Below are 23842 nucleotides of genomic sequence, written 5' to 3'. Positions count from 1 at the left end.
AAAAAAAAAAAAAAAAAAGGTCTGGGACACACAGCTGGAAGAGAAGCAAGACATTCTTAGAGTAGCTGATGGGAAATTTTTAGTTTTATTTTTTTTTTTCCTTTCCCCTTCCTCCTGCTGGTATCCAGGTAAGAAGCCAGTTGCTAGGATCTGTAATGCTGTTCCATCAATCATCACTCCCCCAAAGGAAGCCTGATTTGAGACAAAATAGAGCTCAAGAGCTAGAGATACATACTTAAAGATCATTACAAACTGAGCAGTCATTCATCAGAGCTCACATCTGCCCATGAGATTACTCAAAGGTTCTTGKTTTTGGTAGTTACTAATCAAACAAAATGAAAGCTACTGTTAAAGCACTCTTCAGCCTTTACCTTTAAGTATTAGACCAAAAATTCAGTTTTATAACTGTAGAACACCACTGAAAGTTGGAATTAGGTTAAGTCTACAGACAACTGCTGTCAAAACATTTCAGCTATGTTATTTTTTTATAATGCTGAAACAGGAAAAAATCAGAGCATAAGTTTTGAAGTGTAATTCTGAAGACCTGAGGGACGGGGGGGGTGTAAAAAAAAATAAGAAATCAAACCACTTGAGCCTCTATGAGAATGTAATAAGAATTATACAAAATTCCCATAGCAATTAGTTTTATTATTTGTAACTATTGAGAGTCTGCTTCACTTCTCAATTTGGGAGTTTTCAAATTAGAAGCAGAGTCAGGATTAAAACAGATTGTATTCTTAGTTCTAAATAATATGTTCATTGCATAACTGAAATGTATCCAGATACAACCTGGATGTTCATTCTTAGAAGTCAGTGGATTTACAAAACCTGCATGTGTGTATGTACGTACACATCCCTCATTAGAAGAGCTCTGCTTACTTCAACCAGTTCTTGAGAGCGTGTGCGTATATATATATACACACACGCACACACATATATATGTATACACACATACAGACACATACTTTTTTTTAAAATAGAAAATAACTTAAAGCCTTACTCTCAACTCCTGAAGCTTATCCATATACACTTGTTTTGGCTGGTCTTCTCCATCTTCATAAAGCCAGTTTTCTGTGTCTTCCAACATCAAGGTGAGCTTATTTGAATCCTRTGAAGCAAGTCAGGAATATCTGTGTTCACAACAAGATAAATAAGACTGCCCCCACAAACACAGAAACCCCCCCCCCAACTCAAAAAAAGGGCTGTGGAATTCATCAGTTTAATACTGAATTCATAATGTGAAGGAAATCAGTGATTAATTAACTTTAAGAACAACATTTTACAGAATCATACAAGCAGCACTTCAGCCCTACTAATCTGATTTGCAAGTGAAGTTTATGGGAATTATATAACATCAGTATTAGTTTTATGAGAAAGGACTGCATCTTTTAATAAAATGCTTGCATGTTTTCTTTACATGCAAAGTTCTGCTGATCAGGAGCTCCTGTAGCATAGTTGGGGAGGGGGAAACGGACAGAAGTTTGGATAACAAAAATACATATGCTGAAGTTAAGCTTCTTTTAATTGGACTTTATCAGCTACATATAAAGTTTTGATCTTTAGTTATTTGGAAATACTGATCCTGTCTATCCTCTTTACTTATATAAGTAAAGAGATTGTTTTGAACCTGGGATGGAAAAAAAACAGCCTCACACCCTGGAGTTTATAATAGAAGGGTATCTGCACTACCTTGCTGGGTTGGTGCAGCATTCCAGGTAATCAAGAGAGCAGACCTTAAACAGCTGCTGCTGCCRGACACTTCTTGTTTCAAGAACTGGTTGCCTGCTACCAGCCAACTTTTTAAATGGCTGTTACAGAGAAACTACTGTAGGACAAGTGTTCTTTCAATACTGCTTTTGCAAAAGCTCAGTAAACACTTTCTCCACCACCTTCTGCTTGGACTTCAATAGCACATGAGGTTCAAAATGCTTTTAAAGCACAGAAAGAATCATATTTCCAAGTTAATGAAGTACAGAGGATAAAACACAGCCACTCCACTTGTACTCATTTTCATTTTACTCCTACCCAGTGATGCCATTTAGGGGCTGATCAGTCCTGCTTTTTTACTCCCACCATAGGACAGTATTTCTTTATCTGAAATCCCTCCTTATAGAGCTCTGCATATTTGTCATAAATGCCTGGCTGAAGCATACCTAGTTTGAACTTCACCTCTGAAATGAATCAATTTCACATTCTGAGGCAAGTCCAAGGAACTCCTGCAGCCTCCACATACCCCACACTCAAATCTTAAAATTCAAAGGAAGTTTTTCCAACAGTTGAAACACAGATATGTCTTACTTCTTCAGTGATGAATTTCTCAAAAACTCCACATAGCTTGTCTCTGAAGTCATACACATATTCTTCAACAGCATTCTTAGCATCATTTCTTTCTTTCTCAAGCTTGTCTTGCATCATCATCTTCCCCTATGGAGGAGGAAAACTTAGTTTAAGCTACAAGCATTTAAAGTGTCAAACTGAAGCATTATTATTTTGAAATTGTACCACAGAACTTCACAGAAGGCTGTTAATTCACTGTCAGCGATATTTGCACCTTTGTTTAACCTTTGTCTTCTCCACAGGAAGAACTGGGGGTGGGGGGAAGGAGTTTACATTTGGGAACTGGTTGGAAAGTGCTTCAAAGAAAATGGATCTGTTATCAATTGTGAATTGACCACCACAGATGGAGGACTAGAAGTGAATACAAGTCTTGACTCTGGTTTGGAAGTCACTAGGAATTATTCTGCCCTAGGAAATATTTCCTGTTTTATTCTTCAGATTGTTTCCCAGAGATGAGCTTATGTTGGTAGAATCCTAACAGTGATGACCATGATACCTGGAAGGTTCGGAGAGGATCTTTTGAAGATGATCTGGGAATCAAGTATTTTCAGTGAAACAGAGTAAGTTAATTTCACCAAAACAAAAAAAGATAATAAAAAGACATAACCCCAAGGGACTTCTAAATTGAGTAATAAGTTTATAGTTGCAAGTACTTTCAGACAGTTATTTACAGTGTCATTCATTTGAGCTGTCATCTGTTTACGCTACATACCTCGTTTTCTATATAGCAATTGATAAGATCTTGTCCCAGTTGTCTGTAGAGGCTAGCCTGTATAGGTAGGTCAATACTTTTGACTTTTGCTTTAGCCTTAGGCTGGTTTGGATGATCTTGCTTGTCTCCAGAAGCAGTCTATAAAAAGATTTACACTTGTTACAAGTTTTGAACAGCTGCAATATTATTATATTTATGTTCAGAAGGAGAGAAACTGCACTAATAAAACAGCTACAAATGAGTCAGATGTAAATGAAGCGCACAGTTATACTACTGCTATTCAGAATCACTATTACCTTAGTTTTGTACCCAGCTGGTGGAATTTCTTTATACATAACTTGAAAAGCTGTTAATAAAACTTGTTCAAGAGCTAAACGCACTTGCATGTTCCTTTCCATAGTGTTTCCAAAGTTTCCTTAAATTCCATCTTCACTATAAAACTGTATGTTAAATAAAGGAAACTTATTTCAAAATCTTAACCATGTACACATTGAAAATGAAAGCATTAAAGCAGGATTTCTAATATAGCTATTGCAGTATAGCTGTGGTCCTCCAAATATAGTCCCGTATATTGCAATTGGTAAGATTAACAGAAAGAATTTGAGAACACCAAGGGAAAAAGAGTTTAAGGGAAACAGCATTTCCTTATGAATACACAATACAAACTTTTGTTTCAGTTCCTGCGTTTTCGGTTTCCTCATCTGCTTGGCTCTGTTGTTCAGCCTGACTTTTCTGAATACCTTCATCTTGATCAACCTGCATTTTATCCTAGAAAAAGAGTTACACAACTGAATGCACAGCTTTGCCGTAATATTTTTATGACTGAAGTCAGCTATGACAGATCACATATTATATATGGACAATTCACTCTTAAAAGAGTTTTGATTACCATGTTTAGATCGCTATTTTGATACAGTATTACATTCAAATCCTTCTCAATTTAAATGGAGACTCTATTCTGCCTGTCCCCCTTGAAATAATTAGAATGTATCTTCTGTTCCCTATGGCAGAATTACACTAAGCCCAGTGAATACTCTCTCCAGTTTAGTTTAGAAATAAATACATCTAAAATGTATGTAAAGAACATTCTAGAAATACAACACTAACACAGGCAAAAACCAACAAGCTCTCTGTGGAACAGCCAGAACTGATCTCGTGTTGCTTCACTCAAGTTTAAGTTTGTCATCCAGTGCAGAAATAGTTTAATCCCCATAACTGTAACGTGCATCTGCATCATATGTCCATGAAAACTAGTTCTATAGTAGGCTCTTATAGTATGTGACCAATTGTCTTCCCCTGCCACCCCAAATTAAGTGTGTTTTACTTAAACTTATCCGTAGTTTACCTACACCTTATTCTAAATTTGTGGGCCTTAGTGACATCACCATATTTATCAGAACTAGTCACTTGATTTAGTTTAAATAGTAGTTTGTTGTCTTTGCAAAAACCTTTCATAACAGAATATGGGACAGTCTCAAATTTTCAGGATAACTCCAGCAGACATCCAGATTAACCAGTGCATCAATAGTGAGCTATAGCTAAGGCTTAAAAAGTCAATGATTGCTCCATTACAAGGAATTATGACTCCTGGATTCACACATTACATATGCACATGAAATAATTTACTGTTATTTCTGGGAAATAAGGAATTATGTATTTAAAGGGTTTTGTTCAAACTCCAGCACTGGCACATATGCTGCAGCTGTTGCAGGTTTGGTGTGTTAATTGATTCAGCAAGTCTTTAACCATGAAAGTTAAAAAGTAAGCTACTTTTGCCAAATTTAAGTTTTGTCATTTCAGGCTGGGGAGGAGAGGAAAATCCTCATTTACCATTCTTACTGTTCACACAGAAAAGGCAACAGCTGGAAGGAAAAGTTTTTTCTACAAGAAAAAAAGCTAGAGGGGAAAAAAATATATATATATACAAACCACCAACCTCCTCCTCAGAGTCAAGGGCATCATCCTCAGTAATGAAAGGTAATTGCTGACAAGCACCATTGTAAAACAGAAGATTTATTAGGATGAACAGAAGTACTACAAATAAACAGAAAGGCTGAGGATGGAAGCAGTTACTCTTGTACTGATACTGAACAGCGTGTACTACAACTAGGAGCCTCCACAAGCAGTAGTACTGATTAAAGAAAGTGTCAGCCATGTCACTTTCAACTGTTTCATTTGTATACAAGTATCAGATGCAAAAGACTTGTCCACAAAGAATAGCATTAAGTTTGGTATTTGAAGTACCAGTTCACCCTCAAGGTCCTTGAGGACAGTGGGATTTTTAAGGAACCTGCTTTTATCACATAATGCTAGTTGTACAACCACTTGTTCCAGCTCCTTTACTATATTCGACTAAAGCAGAAAAAGCTGCAAAGGACAAGCTTTAAGAGGTAATGAGAGGAAGTGTATTTATCTTTTCTTCTCCCAAGTAAAAACAGTGTTTTGCTTTCTGTCCAAAGTTACTCAGCAACAGAACACTCCCTCAGTGCCTTCAACAGCCTCTTAGGCTAGTCACTCTGCTGAGCACTTTGCAATCTCGGAGACAGCAGGAGTGGCAAGCAGTAACTTGCCTACTGCTTCATTTTCTGCTCTTTCTCTACACTTTCTTCTCTCCTGCCTGTGAGCAGCGAGGTACCTAAAATCCCAAGCTACAGAAGGGCACAAGCAAACAAGAAAGGCTGCTGAGGCCACCTTTGGGGTGCCTCTCCCAGCTGCAAACCACTCCCTGGTGCCCAGTCCTCAGCTCTGCAATGGAATTGCTGCACCTTGCGACTCAGCCACCCACTCTTAGGAGGTAACACACCATCAAGGGGGCTGACCCTCCTTGCTCCAAAATGGGAGAACTAATGGACAGAATACTGTGAGCTGACACCAAGGATCTATAGCATTTATGTAACTGCTGGCCAGTGTGCTCAGGAAATATAAAATGCTAAATTCTCAGTTTTAATGACAAAGTTGTTACACATTTGTTTCCAGCATTTCCCCCACTGTAGTCTTACAAGCGAGTTTGTAAGAATTAACAGTACTGTAGTACATAAGTGAAAGAGTGTTTATTAAGAACAAGTCTTCCCATGCATCATAAAGAAATACTATGCATTTTTTATTCAATGAAAATGTAGTTCTTTGGGGGGGGGGGGGAATCTGTGAGAACCAACAAATCTCATTAAGTATGTTCCCACTGGGTTAAGWCTGGCACAGAGACTGGTAAAGAATAATAAAGCAATTCTTCAGAATCTTTCAGTTTTTATACTTCTTTGCTCTTACAACCACACCATCAGTACTTTAATAATAAATACATAGACATGAAGAAACGTGTTATGTAACTGAAGYAGCAATTCAAGGGTGGAGAAGTAGTAATTTTGAAAAGCTATACACTATGATTTAATCTCCAATTATTAGCTCTTTTCAGAATTACAAGGAGTGTAGATATTTACAAGTTTACATACCAGCTCATCATCTTTGCCTTGATTCTTACTTGATGATTCAGTGTCCATAGGTGTGTCACTGTGATCTCCATCTATGTTCTGCTTCTCTATTACTGAAGCATTAGCCACACTGAAAAGGCCATGGATGTTGACACGCACTTTAACCTTCACTTTGGAATTGTCACCATCGTGTTGGGGAACAACATTTTGAATAGTGAAACGCCCTTAAAAAAATTTAAAAGATGGTTAAACTATAACTCAAAAAAAGGCAGAAAAAAGGATACTGTGTTTTATATCACTTTTTTTCCTCCTCCCCTAGAAGTGTGTTAATTTAAATAGCAGCTTCATGTAATTTAAGTTATCCCTATTGGGAAGCTTCCTACTTTGATATACATTGTAGAACTGACAACTAAGTGTACAGTGTAAGCTGAAACTAAAGAAAGCAAAACCCAGTTTCCCAATTATTACTGATTAATTTATACAGCTGCAGGATACTTTTGCTTTCTGTATTTCATAAAAAACAAAAACCAAAACACCACGCTATTATTAGGCTCTTACTCTTAGAACAGAAAAGCCCTACTACTTAACTGAGTTCTTTTTAAAAAAAAGTATGTATATTGTCTGTATCCTACCTGAATATTCCTGTAGCATTCAAGCTAGCACCGGAAGAGTTTTAAAGATTTTAAGACAGAAGGCCTGGCAAACATCTGACAGAAGCGCATCAAGCTAACWTTAGTTCTAGTGATACTGCTTCACAAAAAGCCTTGAGAACATAACTGCAAACTGCAGCTCTGTAGAATAAGACTATGCAAGTTTACACAGAACATGATCTAAACCTGTTACTTTAAGCTTTTCAATAGATATTAATAAAGGCTATGCAGTAATGTTTTAGTGAGTTAGGCTGTACAGAGGGTACAAAGAAAGATTAAGGCCTATATCAACGATGGCTGTTTTAGCATCACATCTTTTATATTCAGCTACTGAGTGGCAGGCACACCCCCATAGTCCTACTGGTCCCACATGTAACACAGTGGTAAGTCCAGCAGCAGCTCTGCGTTCCCTGGAAGGTCTGAATTTGAACACTCATCTAAGAAACAAAACATGCAACACAGATGCACTGCACATTTTTGAAACTGAACAGTCTCTTTACCAGGGCTTCYGGAAGCAATGAGGCCAATACCCCATTTTGACACCAGTTGTAAATTTGAGTGAAAGTGATGCAGACTGTGCACATGTAAAGGAGAATGTTTTTTCCTAAACAAGACAGACATCTTAGATAGTTAAATAGGAAATACCCACGAAATTTTTATCAGCAACTAATACCTAGTAATTTTATGTAAAACCCTGAGRACTCTATTAATTGTAAGAAAGATGCTATTAGATACCAGTAAACTATTCATATTTAGCCTCTACTACAGATGCTTAAGTTCAGGAAATGCCCATCTTGTCTCTTTCTGTTACTCTCAGAACATGCAAGACAGATACCAGTCTGGACAGATAATTATCTGTGTTAACAGCTCCTTCGATCCAATTTCTCTGAAAATCCAAGTTGGCCTCCACATCAGATCCTGATCCATTTTAAAGATTGAAAGAACCACACAAGAGAGCACTAAACTCTTTGTACCTGCTTTCTTAAAGCATTCAGAAACAGCAAGACAGATACAGAATGAAAAAAGTACGTTTTCTAGAAACTACCAGAAGATGACATTGATACTGTCTGATCACTGTATCCAAACAATAGAGATTGTGCCAAGCCTTTCTTTCTAAAAAGAACTTGGGCTTTTCTATGACCTAGGAAATASAGAGATTAAAAAAAACTTTTTAGCAGAGGTTTTATTTACCATTTCCCACAAACACACTGTTCATGAAAGTTAGGTTTGGATTTTTATTCATATGTTCTTACCTATTCTGGAATCAGGATAAGGCACTTCATGAGGATGGGTGTAGTAAGCTTCCAGATCAAAAGGCTCTTTCTTGTGAAAAGTAATTACTTTTGAGAATGGAGCAGCATGGTTCTTACTGAAGACTTCACATTCCCTGAAGTAGGAAAACATTGAATAAAGGTAAACTACTGAGCATAACATAATGGATAATCAAAATCGAGTTATGCTGATGATCATCAGCTATGTTAACAAGTAGCTAAATAATGTTTACCTAAAAAGTCAGCTTATGACAAGAGTTCCAGGTTGAAGATCTGTAGGTCTCAAAACTGGACCATACATTTTATGCCACACTTCTCAAAAATTAAGCAAGCCCWCACTGAAGTATTTTAAATATACTCCCAATGACTAAGCAGTAATTGGAAATCAAAGAGGTATGATACAAAAGAAAATGGAAACTATTCAGGTGGATAAAGAGTTTGAAGGCATATACATACACAGTTTTTACTAAACACGATACAGCTTACCCTGTTCCTTCTTCATAAGATGATTTCCATCTTAACGTTATTGAATAAGGAACAACATCTGTGATGGAAAATTCACGTACTTTAAAAGCTGGGGAAAGAATTGCACACTAGAAAAGAAAGACCAGAATTTTATTACATTCATGTAGTGAAATAAATAGTAAATATAATAAAGTGCAGAGGCTACAAATTAATACAGGTCACATGGAGGTCCTGCTTACCACAGAATTTTTAAACAGATTTCCTACTATTAGTAGAAAGCCAATCAAGTCATCTGAGCTGAATGACTTACCTAAATTAAGGTAACAGTAACAGATGCTACTTTGCTAGCAATTGTCAGTAAAAATATAAACAAAGCTTCCAAACCATTATACAGCAGTGTGGGTTATCAAGTTGAACAAATCTCTACAAGTTCATCCTTCTATCATCACTCAGTACTAAGTTACCATTTCTTACATGGTCACTGTGACCAAGTGTTCAGAAAAGCAAGTAAGACCTTACACCTTGGTTTCAGGTGTAGTACCTTTGGCTTTTGGTTAGTTGTATTTCAGCAGTACATCGTGTTAAACAAGTAATAGTGAAGCTTAATTTTAATAACCATACCTGCAAGGCACAGCCTCTTGCAACAGCTTCATCAGCATTTAGTGTGGTGCTGATTTCTTTACAGAAGAAGTTAGAGATTTGTTCCTTCACTGCTGGGATTCTAGTGGCCCCACCTACGATTTCTATACTGTAGATATCTTCACGCTGAAGTTCTAGAAAAGACAGTGCAGGATCTTAGGTTATCATCAAGATATCAAAAAGCTGTCTTTGGACAACCAAGAAAAGATCGAGACCCCTTATTATCTAGACACTGTGACAAGCAATGAATATAATCAATGGCCAACAAGATCTTTAAAAACAGATTTGTAATAACACATTCTACTCAATCTTTGTCCCTTCTGCAAGGCTATAAAGCTTTCTAACTGCATAATTCTGGAAATGCAGAAGCCAAACATCCAAACAGTGGTTACTTCATGACAGCTGTTCTTCAAAATGCATTGTCCATGTGCATCCCCTTTCTGGTGTGCATAAGCCTAAGTGTGTAAAATAGGGTTCTCTCAGGCAGCCCTGTACCACTGGACAACACCTCATCCCTCCCAAACAAGAATAAAATAAGCTCAGATGTACCTCATTATATGTTCAATTTAATTTTGCTGGACAATACAGAAAAAACAAAGCCTTAATTAAAAATGTATGATAAATATTACACTGTGCTTGCAGGTTAACTTTAATTCTTGATTCAGGATACGTGCATAAAGTGATCTCTAACAACTATCAGTCCTTGTGTGGTTTTGCTGTAGTAGTTACTGTTCAAGTTCTTTCTTCTTTCATTACTTATCTAGCCAACTGACATAAGGAGAATTTTTCTTTTTTGTTTAGCTGAAAAGGCTTGAAGTTAAGGATAAGCTTTTTCCTATCCTTGTGAAAGCCTAATTTTTTTCCTAATGTAATGTAAATAAGAGAAAAAGAAAAGTTATTTGCACATGCTTCAAGTAGCTTATTTCAAGTATCTATTGCCAAATTCTCAGGTCAGTGAGGACAGGTATGTATTACATATGGAACAAGTTGGCCAGACATTGCAAAATGTTAAGGCAAAGAATGATAGTTTTGCTATCACTGCTTAGGAGAAGAAATAAGCTTTCAGAGGGCAATCTCTTCCATTACACAGGGTGAATGAGGGTCAATAAATCAGGCTTGCATAGTGATTTGTGCACTAAATGAGGCAGAAATGAGATCATGCATACATGACAAGCATATGAATGGAACTTACATTTAACTTTTCAGTACTTAGCTTTGCAATTCTAATAAATACAAAAATATATTAAAAGATAATCATTAAAGAGATCTAGCATAACTATATTGCCAGTTACTTTCTTGAGCCAAATGTAATACCTATATTAACTCCTACTTACTAGCTTGATCCATGGCTGCTCTTAGAGGAGGTTCCACTCTGGACAGAAGGGCAGCACACAACTGTTCAAACTGAGCTCTGCAGAAATGGGGAAAAAAGTCTCATATTACAAGCCAACTTAGAGACCACACTTCATTGCACTTCAGGGAAAGTAATGCACAGTACCTGTTCATCTTACTAGAGACATCAAGGTCATTCATGAAGCACTCAATATTGAGTGGAAGGTCAGAAGCATTTGCACTCATAAGCTTCTTCAGTTTTTCACATTCCTGATACAATCGCAGCAGTGCTCGGGGATTCTCTTTTACATTCAGTTTGTATTTTGTCCTGAATTCTTCAGAGAAGTAGTCTACCAAAGCCTCATCAAAATTCCTACCACCTAAGAAAGGGTCAAAGGTAGTAGCCAAGACCTACACAGAAGTGAAAGAACAGAGATTAAAAGTTATTAGACTTAATGTTTTAGATCTAGGGATAGCTTTCATATGGAGCATTGTTTTAAGAGTTAGCACCTTTAAAAAACAGGTTTGATATGGCAAAATTCTTTGCGATTTTCTCACCATTCTCTACTACTACACAGCCACCTGACAGAGCAACTTTACATAAATAAAAAGATAATGCTTCCCCCCCTCAAACTTTTAGTTCCTGATACCTCCCCCAAAGGAAAAAAAAAAAAAAAAACACACACCCCCCTCACCTAACAAAGAACAACCCCCCAACAGTCCCCTCCAACACTTTAACCATGTTACTTCCTACCATGCTATGGCCCCTACACAATTTACTAGCTCACTAAAGCAGCAGCAGACTGAGATAATTATCTTGTCATGCTATTACTAGCTTTGTGTTGTAAGCAAAAAACAAAGAAAAAGTTTCACCTTCCATATGACTTTGTGACCATGTTTTGCTAGCAAAGACAGATTTACAAAAACATTCAGCCACCACTACCCAAACTTAAAAGATGACATTCTCAGAACTTGAAAGTGAAGATCATTCAGTTATATTTCACATATTTAGATTAAGATTTAGATTAAGACCTAATGCACAGCAGGAGGGAAAGAAAGTGCAGTTCAATAATTTCCCATTCTACTGAAGAGAAAAAAAGCCAGCTGCATGACTACAAAGATTGAGATTACCAGAAAATACACATATCTGTTTCAGTGAGGTAACAGGGCACAAACACCATGCATATGCTTAGCTGTCAAGCACTTTTCCAAACACTTTGGGATACTTCATTTCTGCACTTCATAGAAATTGTTTTGGCAATTTTGCCAAAAATAATCAGAAGATTTTGGTATACAGCATTTTCAAAGTATTTCCTACAGGCATTTACTTGTTTAAAAAAATCATTTCCCAGAACAATATTTTACATATCATTCAATAAAGTTTTAATGTATAGCTCAGAAAGTTACCTTTAGTTTTCCCTTGTTAAAAGCACAGATTGAAACCTGGTATGCAGAATGTCCCATATCTACAAAGACCACATTTCTTGGCTTCTCTTCCAAGGCCGGCAGATCTTGCTTGTATATTCCATAGGCTAGCGCAACTGAAAAAAGAATAGGGAAGTTACTGATGTAAATGAAGGCGAAGCTGTATGCAAGTGTGAAACATGATAAAAGCAATACAAAAAGAACCATGCTGCTTATTATGTTTATTCTTTCTAGACACTCTACTATTCTGCTCAAACAGAACATAAGAATGCAGAGGGTCATGGGTTTTAAATTTGATTTTCATTTCTTACTGTTTGATTTACAATTTTGTATGATTGAACGTGAGGTAATTGAGTAATTAACATTTAAACATTCTGTATAACCTCTTTCCAACAGAAATCATGTGCTGCACTCAAGCTGTGCACCTCCAAAGTGCCAACATGATTAAGTAGCATTTTTGCTCCATCATCAGTTTAAATTTTTAGATCCAGTATTTATCAGATCATTTTTTAAGTTTGAGAATTATTGTTCATATATTAAGTGGCTCATCACAAGCAGAATTAACTTGCTGAAAACAGATTTTTCACTGTCCATAGAGAAAATGGACATCAAGTGAAAGTTTAACACTACTAAAGCTATCACCTCACATTTCAGCTCTGCTTGTAGCCAAGTTAACATTGCTCTTTGTGAAAAGGCTATCCCAATTATTATCGTTTTATTAATACGGATCAAGTCTTATGTCTACAACTCTCACCTTCAAATACCTTACTTTCAATATTTTGGTTTTGTCTCAGTCTTGCAAAATTCAAGTGTACTCAAGAGGTAAAGAAAAATGTTTATAGGGCTAGTTTAATATTGGTATTGAAATCTTAGATTCTTATAAAGTTGGTTGAGGCATTAGAAAAAGAGAATTTAAGTCAAGAAACACTTTGTTACTGGTTTAAACTGCTTCACTTCAGTTCCCATGAAGTGTAGCCTATTTTTATAGGCTACCCTAAAAGCAATTCACCACAGCCAGGAGGCAAACTCACAACCCCCTTTATAAACCATTGTTTTCAAACTTCCTAAAAAACTTTTCAGCAACAAAAAATTGCAATAAACAAATTACTTTACACAAATGACATTTATGCCAGTACTACAGCAACTGACAGATCTGCTACAAGTTTAAACACAGTCATGTTCCCACAAACTTATGCTCAATTTGATCTGGATATTTTGGAAAGCCATGCAGTTAAAGTCATTTCTAAATATGATCAGCAGGTCTGCTTTCAGAAGAAGCTCTGTAAAAATGCAATTTGTTTGCATTATACTCTGGATTATACCTTTTGGAATTCCCCTTAAATATATCTGACTTCAAGTAAGTACTAGCTTATGATTAACAAATATTTCACTAATACTCCCATGTGATTTATTTTTACTCCAGCACACCAATCTTCCAGTAAGCAAGAAATATGTTATGTTATTGTTTTATCGAACTGGGGAAAGTAAACATGTATTAATGGCTAATTGCAAATAAAATGAAAAAGCAGTATGACCGAGTTCATTTGGAAATGCACTGTAGAGCAAAAACATGGGGAATATCACACTTAAGAGACACCACTACAGACATATAATAAACGATGCATTTACTATMATCTTTCAGAAGGGAAAAAGCTGGTTAAAATCTGAAAATATTGTACAATAGTATTATTTAATACAACAACTGAGAATTTAGGTCAGGTGTATACCCCAGCTGGATTATCATTCAGAGATTCTCAAGCTAGCTCAGGCCTTCCCAGTATAGCTCCACACCACAGCACAGCGCTACCAGCTTCACTCCAGAAGCAGAGTAGCTAATGTGGCAGCACACTCAAGTTAACAAATGAACTCTCATCCTTTCATCCTGTCTAAAACTGAGAACATCACACCACTAGCAGAGTTACTTTGTTTCTAGTTCCCAAGATGGATTGGGCAGTACTACCTTGGGCAGCTTTTCCCAAGTTCCTGATTGCGCAACACTGGTATGTCATCAGCCTGACAGATTCAATAGCCTGAATTAGGGGAAAAAGACAACCCACCCACACATTTACATGTATGGCTGGTTATTTCTGTGCATGTAGCCCTTTTACCTGCAGTAGTTTCATTCATCAGCTTCAGACAATTTAATCCTGCAATCTGTGCAGCTGCCATTACAGACCTTCTCTCAGCATCAGTGAAGAAACTGGGTACCTGTTTACAAGAAATCATTATATAGGATATCGTAATATATGAACTTTAATTCAAAGAAACCAGATGTACCCATTAAACAATTCCTTCATATTTTAATACCACAAAAAACAGTTATAAGCTAGGCTCAGATTAATAAGGCAGTCTGAGTAAAACAGCTAGATAATTCATTTTAATGAATGTTTTAATTAAATTTCAAAGCAACAAAATTGTTAACTGAAGTCCAGACTCAAGTGTTTTAAATTGCATTTAAGCACCAAAAACCTTGTTCCTTAGATTCTTCTTTTGAGATCTTGATCTTAAAGTCATTACCAGACCAAACCATTCAGAAAAGTTTCTGAAAACATTTATATAGCATACTGTCAACATCTCTGCTAAAAATAAATTATCRTAAAAGTACTACTGCACTAAGTTATAGTTCAGGCTTAATTCTGTGGTGTTGGATTTGTGTTACAATTGAAGCTATACCATATGTTGTATCATTTTYAGTTATCACATGCACACTGCAAGCTGGCACTGCAGTATAACAATATTCAATTCCACCAAAAATAGCCAAAGCACAGTCAGAGCCCACTTAGAAACTGGCTGCAAACAACTCTCACTTTATAAATATAAGTGAAGCTTAAAACCATAGAACTATATTCACAGTTTCTATATCATTAGCTATCATTATAGTGTATTACCAAGGATTCCTTGTTTGCATGGGAGGTATTTGTGTGTCTTTGTACACCATAACAAAGCAGGCAAAAGAGATCAAAGCAGATTTCTAACATACACAGCTTTCCGGTTCCCCCCTCTCTATTTGAGAGAGGGGGTACCCCAAATAGTTCATGCCCAAATAGTTCATGCCCAGAGTTCTCACCAGAACAAGAGCAGAAGTAAAGCAGGAAAAGGAAACGAAGCCCATACGAAAGGCAGGAATCTAAAATTTTGTATCAGGACCAAAACCTGGGCAAGGAGACTATCAAAGCAAGAAGCTCCAGGTTAAAACAAACTAACCATTAAAAAAACAAAAAAACCCCCATGCTTTCAAACAAATGTGGGCAGTTCAGATTTCTCAGAAATTGTTAGTATGACCCTCGGAGCCATGAAGCTTAGGCAACTCTGAATCTACACTAAAACCCAGCAGCATTCAACTTTATATAAAGGAATTTAACATACATTTGGGAAAGTTCTCTAGAAATGAGGACAATATGCTCACATATAGGCCAATTCCCATTTATAACAGGCTAGTCAGCCAGTCTGGATCAGTTTGACAAGCAAGTATTTTCTGTCCAAAAACACACTGATTTAATGAATTTTTCATTTTCTGACACATGATTATAGAAACACTATCAGTTGAAAAAAGTTGAATAAAGGCCTACTTTTTTGGCAAATTGGTTATAAATAGCTAGGTAGTTAAACAGCTGTGTATTGCAATGTAAATTTGCAGTTTTGCTTTTAGTAAGTGATTTCTATCTACTACTCATATCTCTTCCCACTGCACCATAGCATAAATTGTTAAGTTTAAAGTTATCTATAAACAGAACTGCAATAAATATATTACAACTTACTGAAATCACACAGTCTGCCACTGGCTTCTTCAAAGCACTCTCTGAAGTCTCTTTGAGCTTGGCCAGTAACATTCCTGTTATCTGCTCAATTGCAAATGGTCTCTCTTCATCTAGGTATCTCACCTGAAATAAAAAAATAGCAATTCTGTAATAAATCATCTCAGGTTAAGTTCTCTCAGCACCAATGGATGTAATTTTGCATGGACAAGCATTTACTCCTGGACCGGCGGGCAAGTGGGCTTTGCCACAGACTTCTAATGGAAGTTGAAAAGCTATCTAACCAAGAACTAATCTGAAGGCTATGGGTTTGGTTTTTCACCTTCCCCTCCCTCCAAGAGTCCCACAACAAATAAAAGATCCTTTCAGAGATATGTCATCTCTTCTCTAAGATGTGCTGCTTGGACTTTTTTTGTAGTTTTGATCAATGAGACCCAAGTTTAACACCAGACTGTTGACACAGATAACTCTCAATGTCGATTGATGCTGTGGATTCATGCTACTTAAACAAATAGTAACAGTTTAATTTGGTTGAACATCCATTTGTAGGAAACCTTGACACTTCAGTTATTTCAAAGGATTATTCAAAATGCTACAGCATTTTTATTTTTTTTTAATTAAAAAAAATAAAAACATAATAGTTCACATGTTCTTCCTGATGCGAGCTAAAATCCAAGCTCTGGAACAAATGCAATGAACATTTATTTCCTTCAAGGGTCACTCAGGCACATAAGGTGGAGCGGGGGCAAACAAGACAACTCCAGCAGTTCTGTCCTGCCCAGGAAACACATCTGTATCTTTGAGCCTGTACTTGAGGTTACCTCACATGAGGTTACATGCCCTGAATTTCTGCCTGACTGGGGTCTCTCTAGCAATCCCGAACACGCCTGTGCAGGGAACCCCAGAGAGAAGAACAATGGCTATGTTTACACTGGCAGTTAATAAGGCACAATATGAGCATGTCTACAAAGTAAAAGGAATTCCCTTCATGTGCTCTAAAGCCCCTTGGCAAAGCAACCCAAAGCGCACTATGTAAGGATGATGGGATATTTACTTCAAAAGTGTACTCTGTATCCAATTAAAATGTTAATGGTAGATGCATACCGAGTCTGAAGTCAGGAAGTCTGAATTTTGAGAACAGCAGTTTCAAGCCATTTATTTTGGAAGCAAATTAAGAATAAATAACCTGTCCAGATTATATATTCAAAGCATTATCTGGTTTTCCTGAAACTTGGTGTCTGCATGCCCATAAGACCTAAAACTCAGCCAAGACTAATAGTCATGCACTATAATTAAATCTATTTGAAAGTAATCTGGTAATATAAGGTATAAACTACTATATTAAGTGTAGAAAGCTAATACAGTTGATAAGAAAGCTCAACTGACATCTCAAAGCAAAAAAGTCAGTACAATATTTGAGCACGTTACTGCAGGGAAAATAACGTTAATCATCTTTAGATAAAAACTTTATTATACAGTAATTTTTATTCAAGGCAAATGCAACCCAAACATAACCTTTTTTATGTTAGGGCCATTAACGTTTTGTAGCATATCTGTACAGGAGGCTTCACACAATACCTTTTTACATTGTCTTATTAGTAAAAGAATGTGTAAATACTGCAGATCAAGTTCTCTTGATCTTTTCAATCATTAATTATAATATTTTAATATAATATCATTATAATTCATTCACTTCTTTACGTTAGAAAGATAGCAAAATTATGCTAAGGAAGACTTTATGAAAAATAAAAGATGCACTATTGTACTGCTAAACTGACATTTCTTTTTAAAATGGACATGAACAGATTTAGAGATTTCTTAAGTAAGAAGCAACACAAAGCTCTTAAGTGCTAATCGTTACCACTAGAGATATTCTGCACAAAGCTCTAACTCACCTTTACTCCTACAGAGCCATTTGGCATCTTCTGAAGCTCATAAGGAAGTTTGGCCCTTTCAGCTTGTATGTAAGGATCTTCAAATGCTCTTCCATGCAGTTTTTTGAAGCCATGTAATGCATTTTTTACATTTGTGACAATCTGTGGAAAACACATCTCATTTTTAGTTGACCATGAGATGCATGGTATAGAAGACCATCCAGAAGCAAACTTGTTAAGTTTGGGCTTGATTCATTAACTGGGAGACTTACTTCAAACAATATACATTTATTGGAAAGCAAGGTGCAAGGGGGGGGCACTGCACACAGGAGAAAGGCTTTTTTTTAAATTTAGTCTCCATTATAAAATTCAAATTTACTTCCCTTTTTAATACCAGCAAGCATGTAGCTAATTTTCACTGCACCTTTTATTAAAGGGAGGTTTCTGATATAGTATGTGACATCTGATTATCATATTACACATTCATTGCTGCAGACAGCCATTGCAACAATGAAACTACTATTTATATTAACCTTAAATTAAACTTTTACAAATTTAAACCTTCCATTTCCTTTGAAGTTCAACTTTAATTCAGATTCCATCTGGAGATAAAAATCTCCGCATAGCTATTCCCTAGTCAGTGTTTCACCTTAAGTATTTTAAGAACAGAAAGGATCAGAACAAGAAGATTCTAACAAACACAATATTTAAATTAATAAAAGTTACTCCAGTGTAATCAATTCCAGCATAAATTGAGTTTACTAGTCTAAATACCATGCTTAATAGCTGGAGGAAAGTATGACTGACAGGACACCACCTCATCAGGAAAGTTCAGGGGTTGAGCTCAGATAAGCAGTGTAAAGTTTCTCAGGAAGAAAATGATACAGCCTCTGCCAGATACTGAGCATTCATAGTACTACCAGTGGACTCCATTACCTTTGCATCCACTAGGCAAAGCAGCTAATTCAATTTCCAATTACTTACACACTGCTAAGGAGGAGGAAGTCCTCCTCTCAGCATGCTAACATGATGCATATATATGAAAAAGACAGCAAGACCTCAGCTACTTTGGCTTTCTAAACTCATATTGGTCATTATGAAGTCTTCTGCTCAGTCATTTTAAGTATTTTACTCCCAAAGCAGTTTGTTCTTTGTTTTCTCAGGTGGCAACTGAAATTACAGAGACTTATAAAGAAGTTTTACTTCTGTCTGAACTTATGAGTTAAGGCAGTAAATTACTAAGATGCATTCATTTCACTTTATGAACAATCAATATCTATATACTAGGCTTTCACTCTTTGACTTCTGTTTTAGCTGATCTAAAATGTAAGCACAGTATACTTCCCCCCCTCCCATTAAGATTTAAGCATGAACTCTACTATTGCTGTGACAAGTGAGCAAGAAAAAAGGTTTTTTTACTGGGGAAGAGACTAGATTTTTCAGTCACTCCCCACTTTTACTCTAAATGACAGAAAACAAGGCAGAAACAATGTTTCAACTTCAATACAGGGAACTGAAGCAGTGAGAGCCTTACTAATTAAGTTGTCTACTGTGTTTACTTCACAGTAGTAATTCCTCTACAACGGAGAAATACCAAATTCATTCATTACTATTCTTTCCACAGTTCAACATGAGAAGTCAGATAAGTAATAGGGTTTTTTGATCCATTTACCTGGCTCTTTGCTGCATTCCCTATGGCCCGGGTCTTGGATCCTAAAGATATACAAGCTCTTAAAAAAAAGAAAAGAAAAAAAAAGAAATTCAGCTTCAAAGAACACAAAGTATTTCCATGGTACTTTTAGAAAGACAAAAAAATACAGTAGCAGAACATGGATGTGGTATTTAACAACTTTATTATATGAAGCACCAGAACTTGCAGTGGAATTCTAGTTCTTTTATTCTCTGCAGATTAGTTTAGAAACTGCTAGCAACCACAGTTTTCCTTATTACATTTAAGGTATTCTCTAGAAACTAACATATTCTACAGATCTTATCATGAAGGTAAGGGTCACAGCTCATAATTGAAAGAGCCTGCAACATTTACTATAAAAATCTGAATTTTGCCAGTCAGGCTTTCTTGACTTAAAGACCCTGAGGTTTGCTAGAGCTACATTCACACTGTAAGAGTCTAACAACAATAACCATAAGACAACCATTAAAAAAAAAATTCTAAGCCCAAGAGAGCCAAAGAGCTCAATAATACAAACTGCGTATCAAGAACTTCACAACTGAGGACTACCAGGCACACGTGGCAGGCAGTTGAAAGGGGGAGATGGTCTGGAACCGGCTTGCCAGGCTCCTGCGTACAAGATCCCTTGGGGCTTGCTTCTTCTCGCAGCCGTTCAGGTTACCCAACAAGCACCCTGCTCAGCCCCGGCACACGGCTGCCCAAGGTCCACAGCTACATCTGGCCACCTTGCTGCTGCATTCAGCAGCCTCTCCACCAGCCTACTCATGAGCAGCAAGGGCACTAATTGCTGGCCATTTTTCAAGGAGCAACAAAACCTACAAGACATACATGCAACAACTCCAATGACAGAGYTCTACCTACAGCCTCAGTGTTAACTGTTCTGGCAGCGATTCAAGTAAAAACACAGCAACTAGAAAAATTTCTTCTTCCACTAATGAAACACACACATTTATTACTTCTCACTTTAATGCATGTTTTCTAACCAGCATATCATCTAACCAGTGTATTTCCAAATACTGTCAATGAAGCGCCCCCCCCCCTTGGAAATTACTATTGCCACCTTTGTTTTTAATAGATGTGAAATGGAACCGGTTCCCTAAAAAGGAACTGATCTGCCTGAAATCATTCAGTAGTAATAACAACTATGATCCAGATTTCATAAGGTTAAAATTGAATTGTTTAGTGAAAGCATAAAGGTCAGTATAGTAGCCTGCTTCCTGCCTCCTCTCCATCTTCATTACAAAGGCAGCACTGTGTGTAATTTGATAGTATTATCTAGCACCCTGTTCTGCTATAAAGACCGTACTAAACATGTGGAACCTTCCCTGGATTTAACTTCTGCAAGTAGAAAATGCATTGCACTACAATTTTAAACGAGTAGTTCAGCTTTTACAAACAGTACACATTTTGTACTTACATGGTTTAATATTACCACTCCTAATTATTCTGGCATTTTCTTTAGTTATTACAAAGAAAAAAAGCAAATTAGAAAGGTTGCAAATAGCTTACAAAGGCACTTATTTTATGGATAATGAGATTACAATTTGTTAATGCTATTATACCAGGCTTTTTCTGGACTCAGACATCAACACTTTCAAATACACCTATAACACAGCATGAAACATCAAGTCTCAGCCCATGAGAAAGTTCTTGCCATCATTTTCTTATGTTACTGAGGTCCCAGCACAAGGTTCCCCCTTGGCTGGAGAGTCAAAAACCAAGATGTGCTCTCTTAGGCTCTAAACTTTGCAATTGTGGTTCCTAAAGGGCTGTCGTGGGTACATCTGCCATGAGGAGACACATCAGGTGGGACAACAGACCTTTCTCCACTCACCCCCAGCTTGCTTTCAAGTGACACTTTGAACAGCACAGAGACTTTTCTAATAACAACAACTCCCTCCACCAGKAGAACATTTCAATCCTTTCCATACATCATTTTGGAAAAGATGCTACCTCATTATTTTAATTACAGTTTGTAATTACGCTAATTGCTTGTAGTTTGAAAAAAAAATAGTTATAAAAAAATTATGAGCCATCAACAATCAACATTTTTTTCCCCCCACAAAACCATGTTAATGAGATACAGCAATTGAAAGGGTCATTTGCCCAGGGTCACTGGAAATGCTTGCAACAGACTGGCTGGAGCTCCTAACTCAGAAAAACTGAAGTGTCGGTTAACATCTAAAGAGATATTAAAGACCAAAAGACTTAAGAACTATCTAAAGTTGTGCTGAAACAGATGGCTTCATAGCAGAACTTTTTTCCTTTCTTTCTACCAAACTTGTACTAAAGCTTCAAAAATAACACACACACTATACAAATGCTAGCAATCCCATGCCCTAGATCACAGGATGTAGGTTGCAGAAAATATGAATAAAGGATYACTGTCAAAATGCTAACCCAGGGGCTTACACCTGAATGTTTTAAGAACCAGGACACCAAACTCATGATTTAAAGAGTGTTCTATTAACACGTGATAATAAACTATCTTCCAGAAGTCTACACTGCTTTATTTGTAGCACAGAAGTATACTTACACCAACGCTGTACTGTGCGCAGCAGTATTGCACAGACATCTGAATCAGCTCCAAAACCAGAAGTCGGCTATGATAATTAGCCTTGCCCARGAAGAGCAATTAGCCCTGTACAACACAGCCAGGAGTATCCTATCCTTAGGACCTAACCCAGTACCCTTACACATCTTAATAACACACTGGGCATCTAAGTGTACTAGCTTGTTCAGAGCTAGTTCGGATATTTTTACACTGTACTATACAACACACACAACTCAAGTTCTAGAGCAGACATAACTCTTAGACCATCACCCAAATCCTATTCTAAATAAGGCTTAGTAACCCATAACAGTATTCAAACCATAACATTTTATTTACTTTTTTGGTTTATTTCAAGACAATAGAACTTTTAAAAGTTACTAATGTTTTTCTATACTATATTTTGGAGAAAGAGGAAAAAAGCCAAGAGAAGTGTCACCTGAAGTGAGGTATCCAATGCCTTTAAGTATTTGCTCACTCAAGGTGCTGTCCTGCTAACTGTGCTTTAACTTTCTTTCATAATCGTTTTGTAAATTTATTGAAAGCAATTACTCATGTATGTTAATATGAGGGATATTAAACACACAGAAACCTACCCAAAGCATACCCACAAAGAACACACTCCAGGAATAGCTAGGAATTGGAAGCACTCTACATCATAAAGGGGAAGGAAACTGCAGCTGTCTGAAGACTCTTTGGGCAACCGTTTCGGAAGGTTCTTTGCACAGAGTTTTAATGTCTCAGAATTTCAGTTCTCGTAAAACATGCATCAGTGTAACATCTTCCTGAAAGTTCTGACTGCGAGAGGAGACGCTAGTCTATTTTTTCTAAGCAGTGCCAAGTGTTTTAAGAGTATTTTCATTCATACAGACAATATGCATTTTAGCGCACAACTCCAAACTCTTTTAAAACTTTATAAAGCACTACTAGATGTACGTTTCTCCAAGACTGAAATGGTAGTAATGCTAAAGTTACTATGGCCTCACATAGCAGAAACAAGTTTCTATTGTCAGCTATGAACTCCTTTCATAAAGGAAAGGACCATTCAAAACTCGAGTTTTATGAATATTATATGAATTCCTGATTTTTCCTTAAAAATTATGCACAGATAGGGCTCTCAAAAATCCCAGACGTATCCCATAGAAACAGAAAAGAAAAATCTCCACCTACTCTTGCGCATCCCATCATCACGGACATAGCCCATTGCCCCCCTTCCTCCCCCTGCCAGAAACCTCGGTATTGCACAGCCAACAGATGCAGCACGGTGCAAGTAAGAACAGGTTTAGGGAGAGSGAACTCATCGCGCCACTTCCCTGTTTCCCAGGTGAATCAACGTCCTCCTCTTCCTCCTCCCCAGTCTCACCCCCGCTCCATTGTAAAGTTGTTAGTGGAATCGCTTCTAGCACTACCAACCACACCAGTATAAACTGGGGAAACACATGCACTTAAACCGAGGTCCTCGCTACACAGGAGTGAAGCGCTACACGGGCAGCAACAAACTCCTTTGTGCCTCGGGAGCCGCGCGGGTCACCCGGCACGGCGCGGTATTTCAAGGACACGGAAGAGTCACAAGTTGGGGGGGGGGTGGGGGGAAGGAGGAGTGTTTCTCGGGGAACCTCCTGCCCCAAACGGCACCTCCTCTCGTTACCGAGGAAGGGGCTTTCGCCCGGCCCCACGCGGCCCCGGCAGGATCCTGCGGCCTCGCTCCCTGCCGGG

At 37.3% G+C, this 23842-nt stretch overlaps 1 protein-coding gene across 4 annotated transcripts in view; it reads right to left on the bottom strand.

Moving 5' to 3' along the window:
• Positions 1–23842, bottom strand: part of HSPA4L (heat shock protein family A (Hsp70) member 4 like) — a 31402-nt gene that overhangs the window by 6839 nt on the left and 721 nt on the right. For 2 of the 4 annotated variants that reach the window (XM_026073600.1, XM_026073598.1), the window contains exons 2-17: positions 19558–19615; positions 17907–18047; positions 16015–16137; positions 14365–14464; positions 12239–12372; positions 10998–11242; positions 10834–10910; positions 9482–9633; positions 8882–8988; positions 8378–8511; positions 6496–6698; positions 4986–5033; positions 3716–3817; positions 3050–3187; positions 2299–2424; positions 1001–1108 (exon numbers count right to left, since the gene is read on the bottom strand). In XM_026073600.1, the coding sequence (XP_025929385.1) occupies positions 1001–1108; positions 2299–2424; positions 3050–3187; positions 3716–3817; positions 4986–5033; positions 6496–6698; positions 8378–8511; positions 8882–8988; positions 9482–9633; positions 10834–10910; positions 10998–11242; positions 12239–12372; positions 14365–14464; positions 16015–16137; positions 17907–18047; positions 19558–19615 (1996 nt within the window). Of the gene's footprint in view, positions 1–1000; positions 1109–1725; positions 1929–2298; positions 2425–3049; positions 3188–3715; positions 3818–4985; positions 5034–6495; positions 6699–8377; positions 8512–8881; positions 8989–9481; positions 9634–10833; positions 10911–10997; positions 11243–12238; positions 12373–14364; positions 14465–16014; positions 16138–17906; positions 18048–19557; positions 19616–23842 lie in introns of those variants that run through there. The other 2 variants (XM_026073601.1, XM_026073599.1) reach the window with 2 other exon arrangements.

This window comes from Apteryx rowi, unplaced genomic scaffold (assembly GCF_003343035.1).
Source record: "Apteryx rowi isolate R43461 unplaced genomic scaffold, aptRow1 scaffold_371, whole genome shotgun sequence".
Classification (NCBI taxonomy): Eukaryota; Metazoa; Chordata; class Aves; order Apterygiformes; family Apterygidae; genus Apteryx; species Apteryx rowi.
This window is presented reverse-complemented; position numbering and strand designations above follow the sequence as displayed.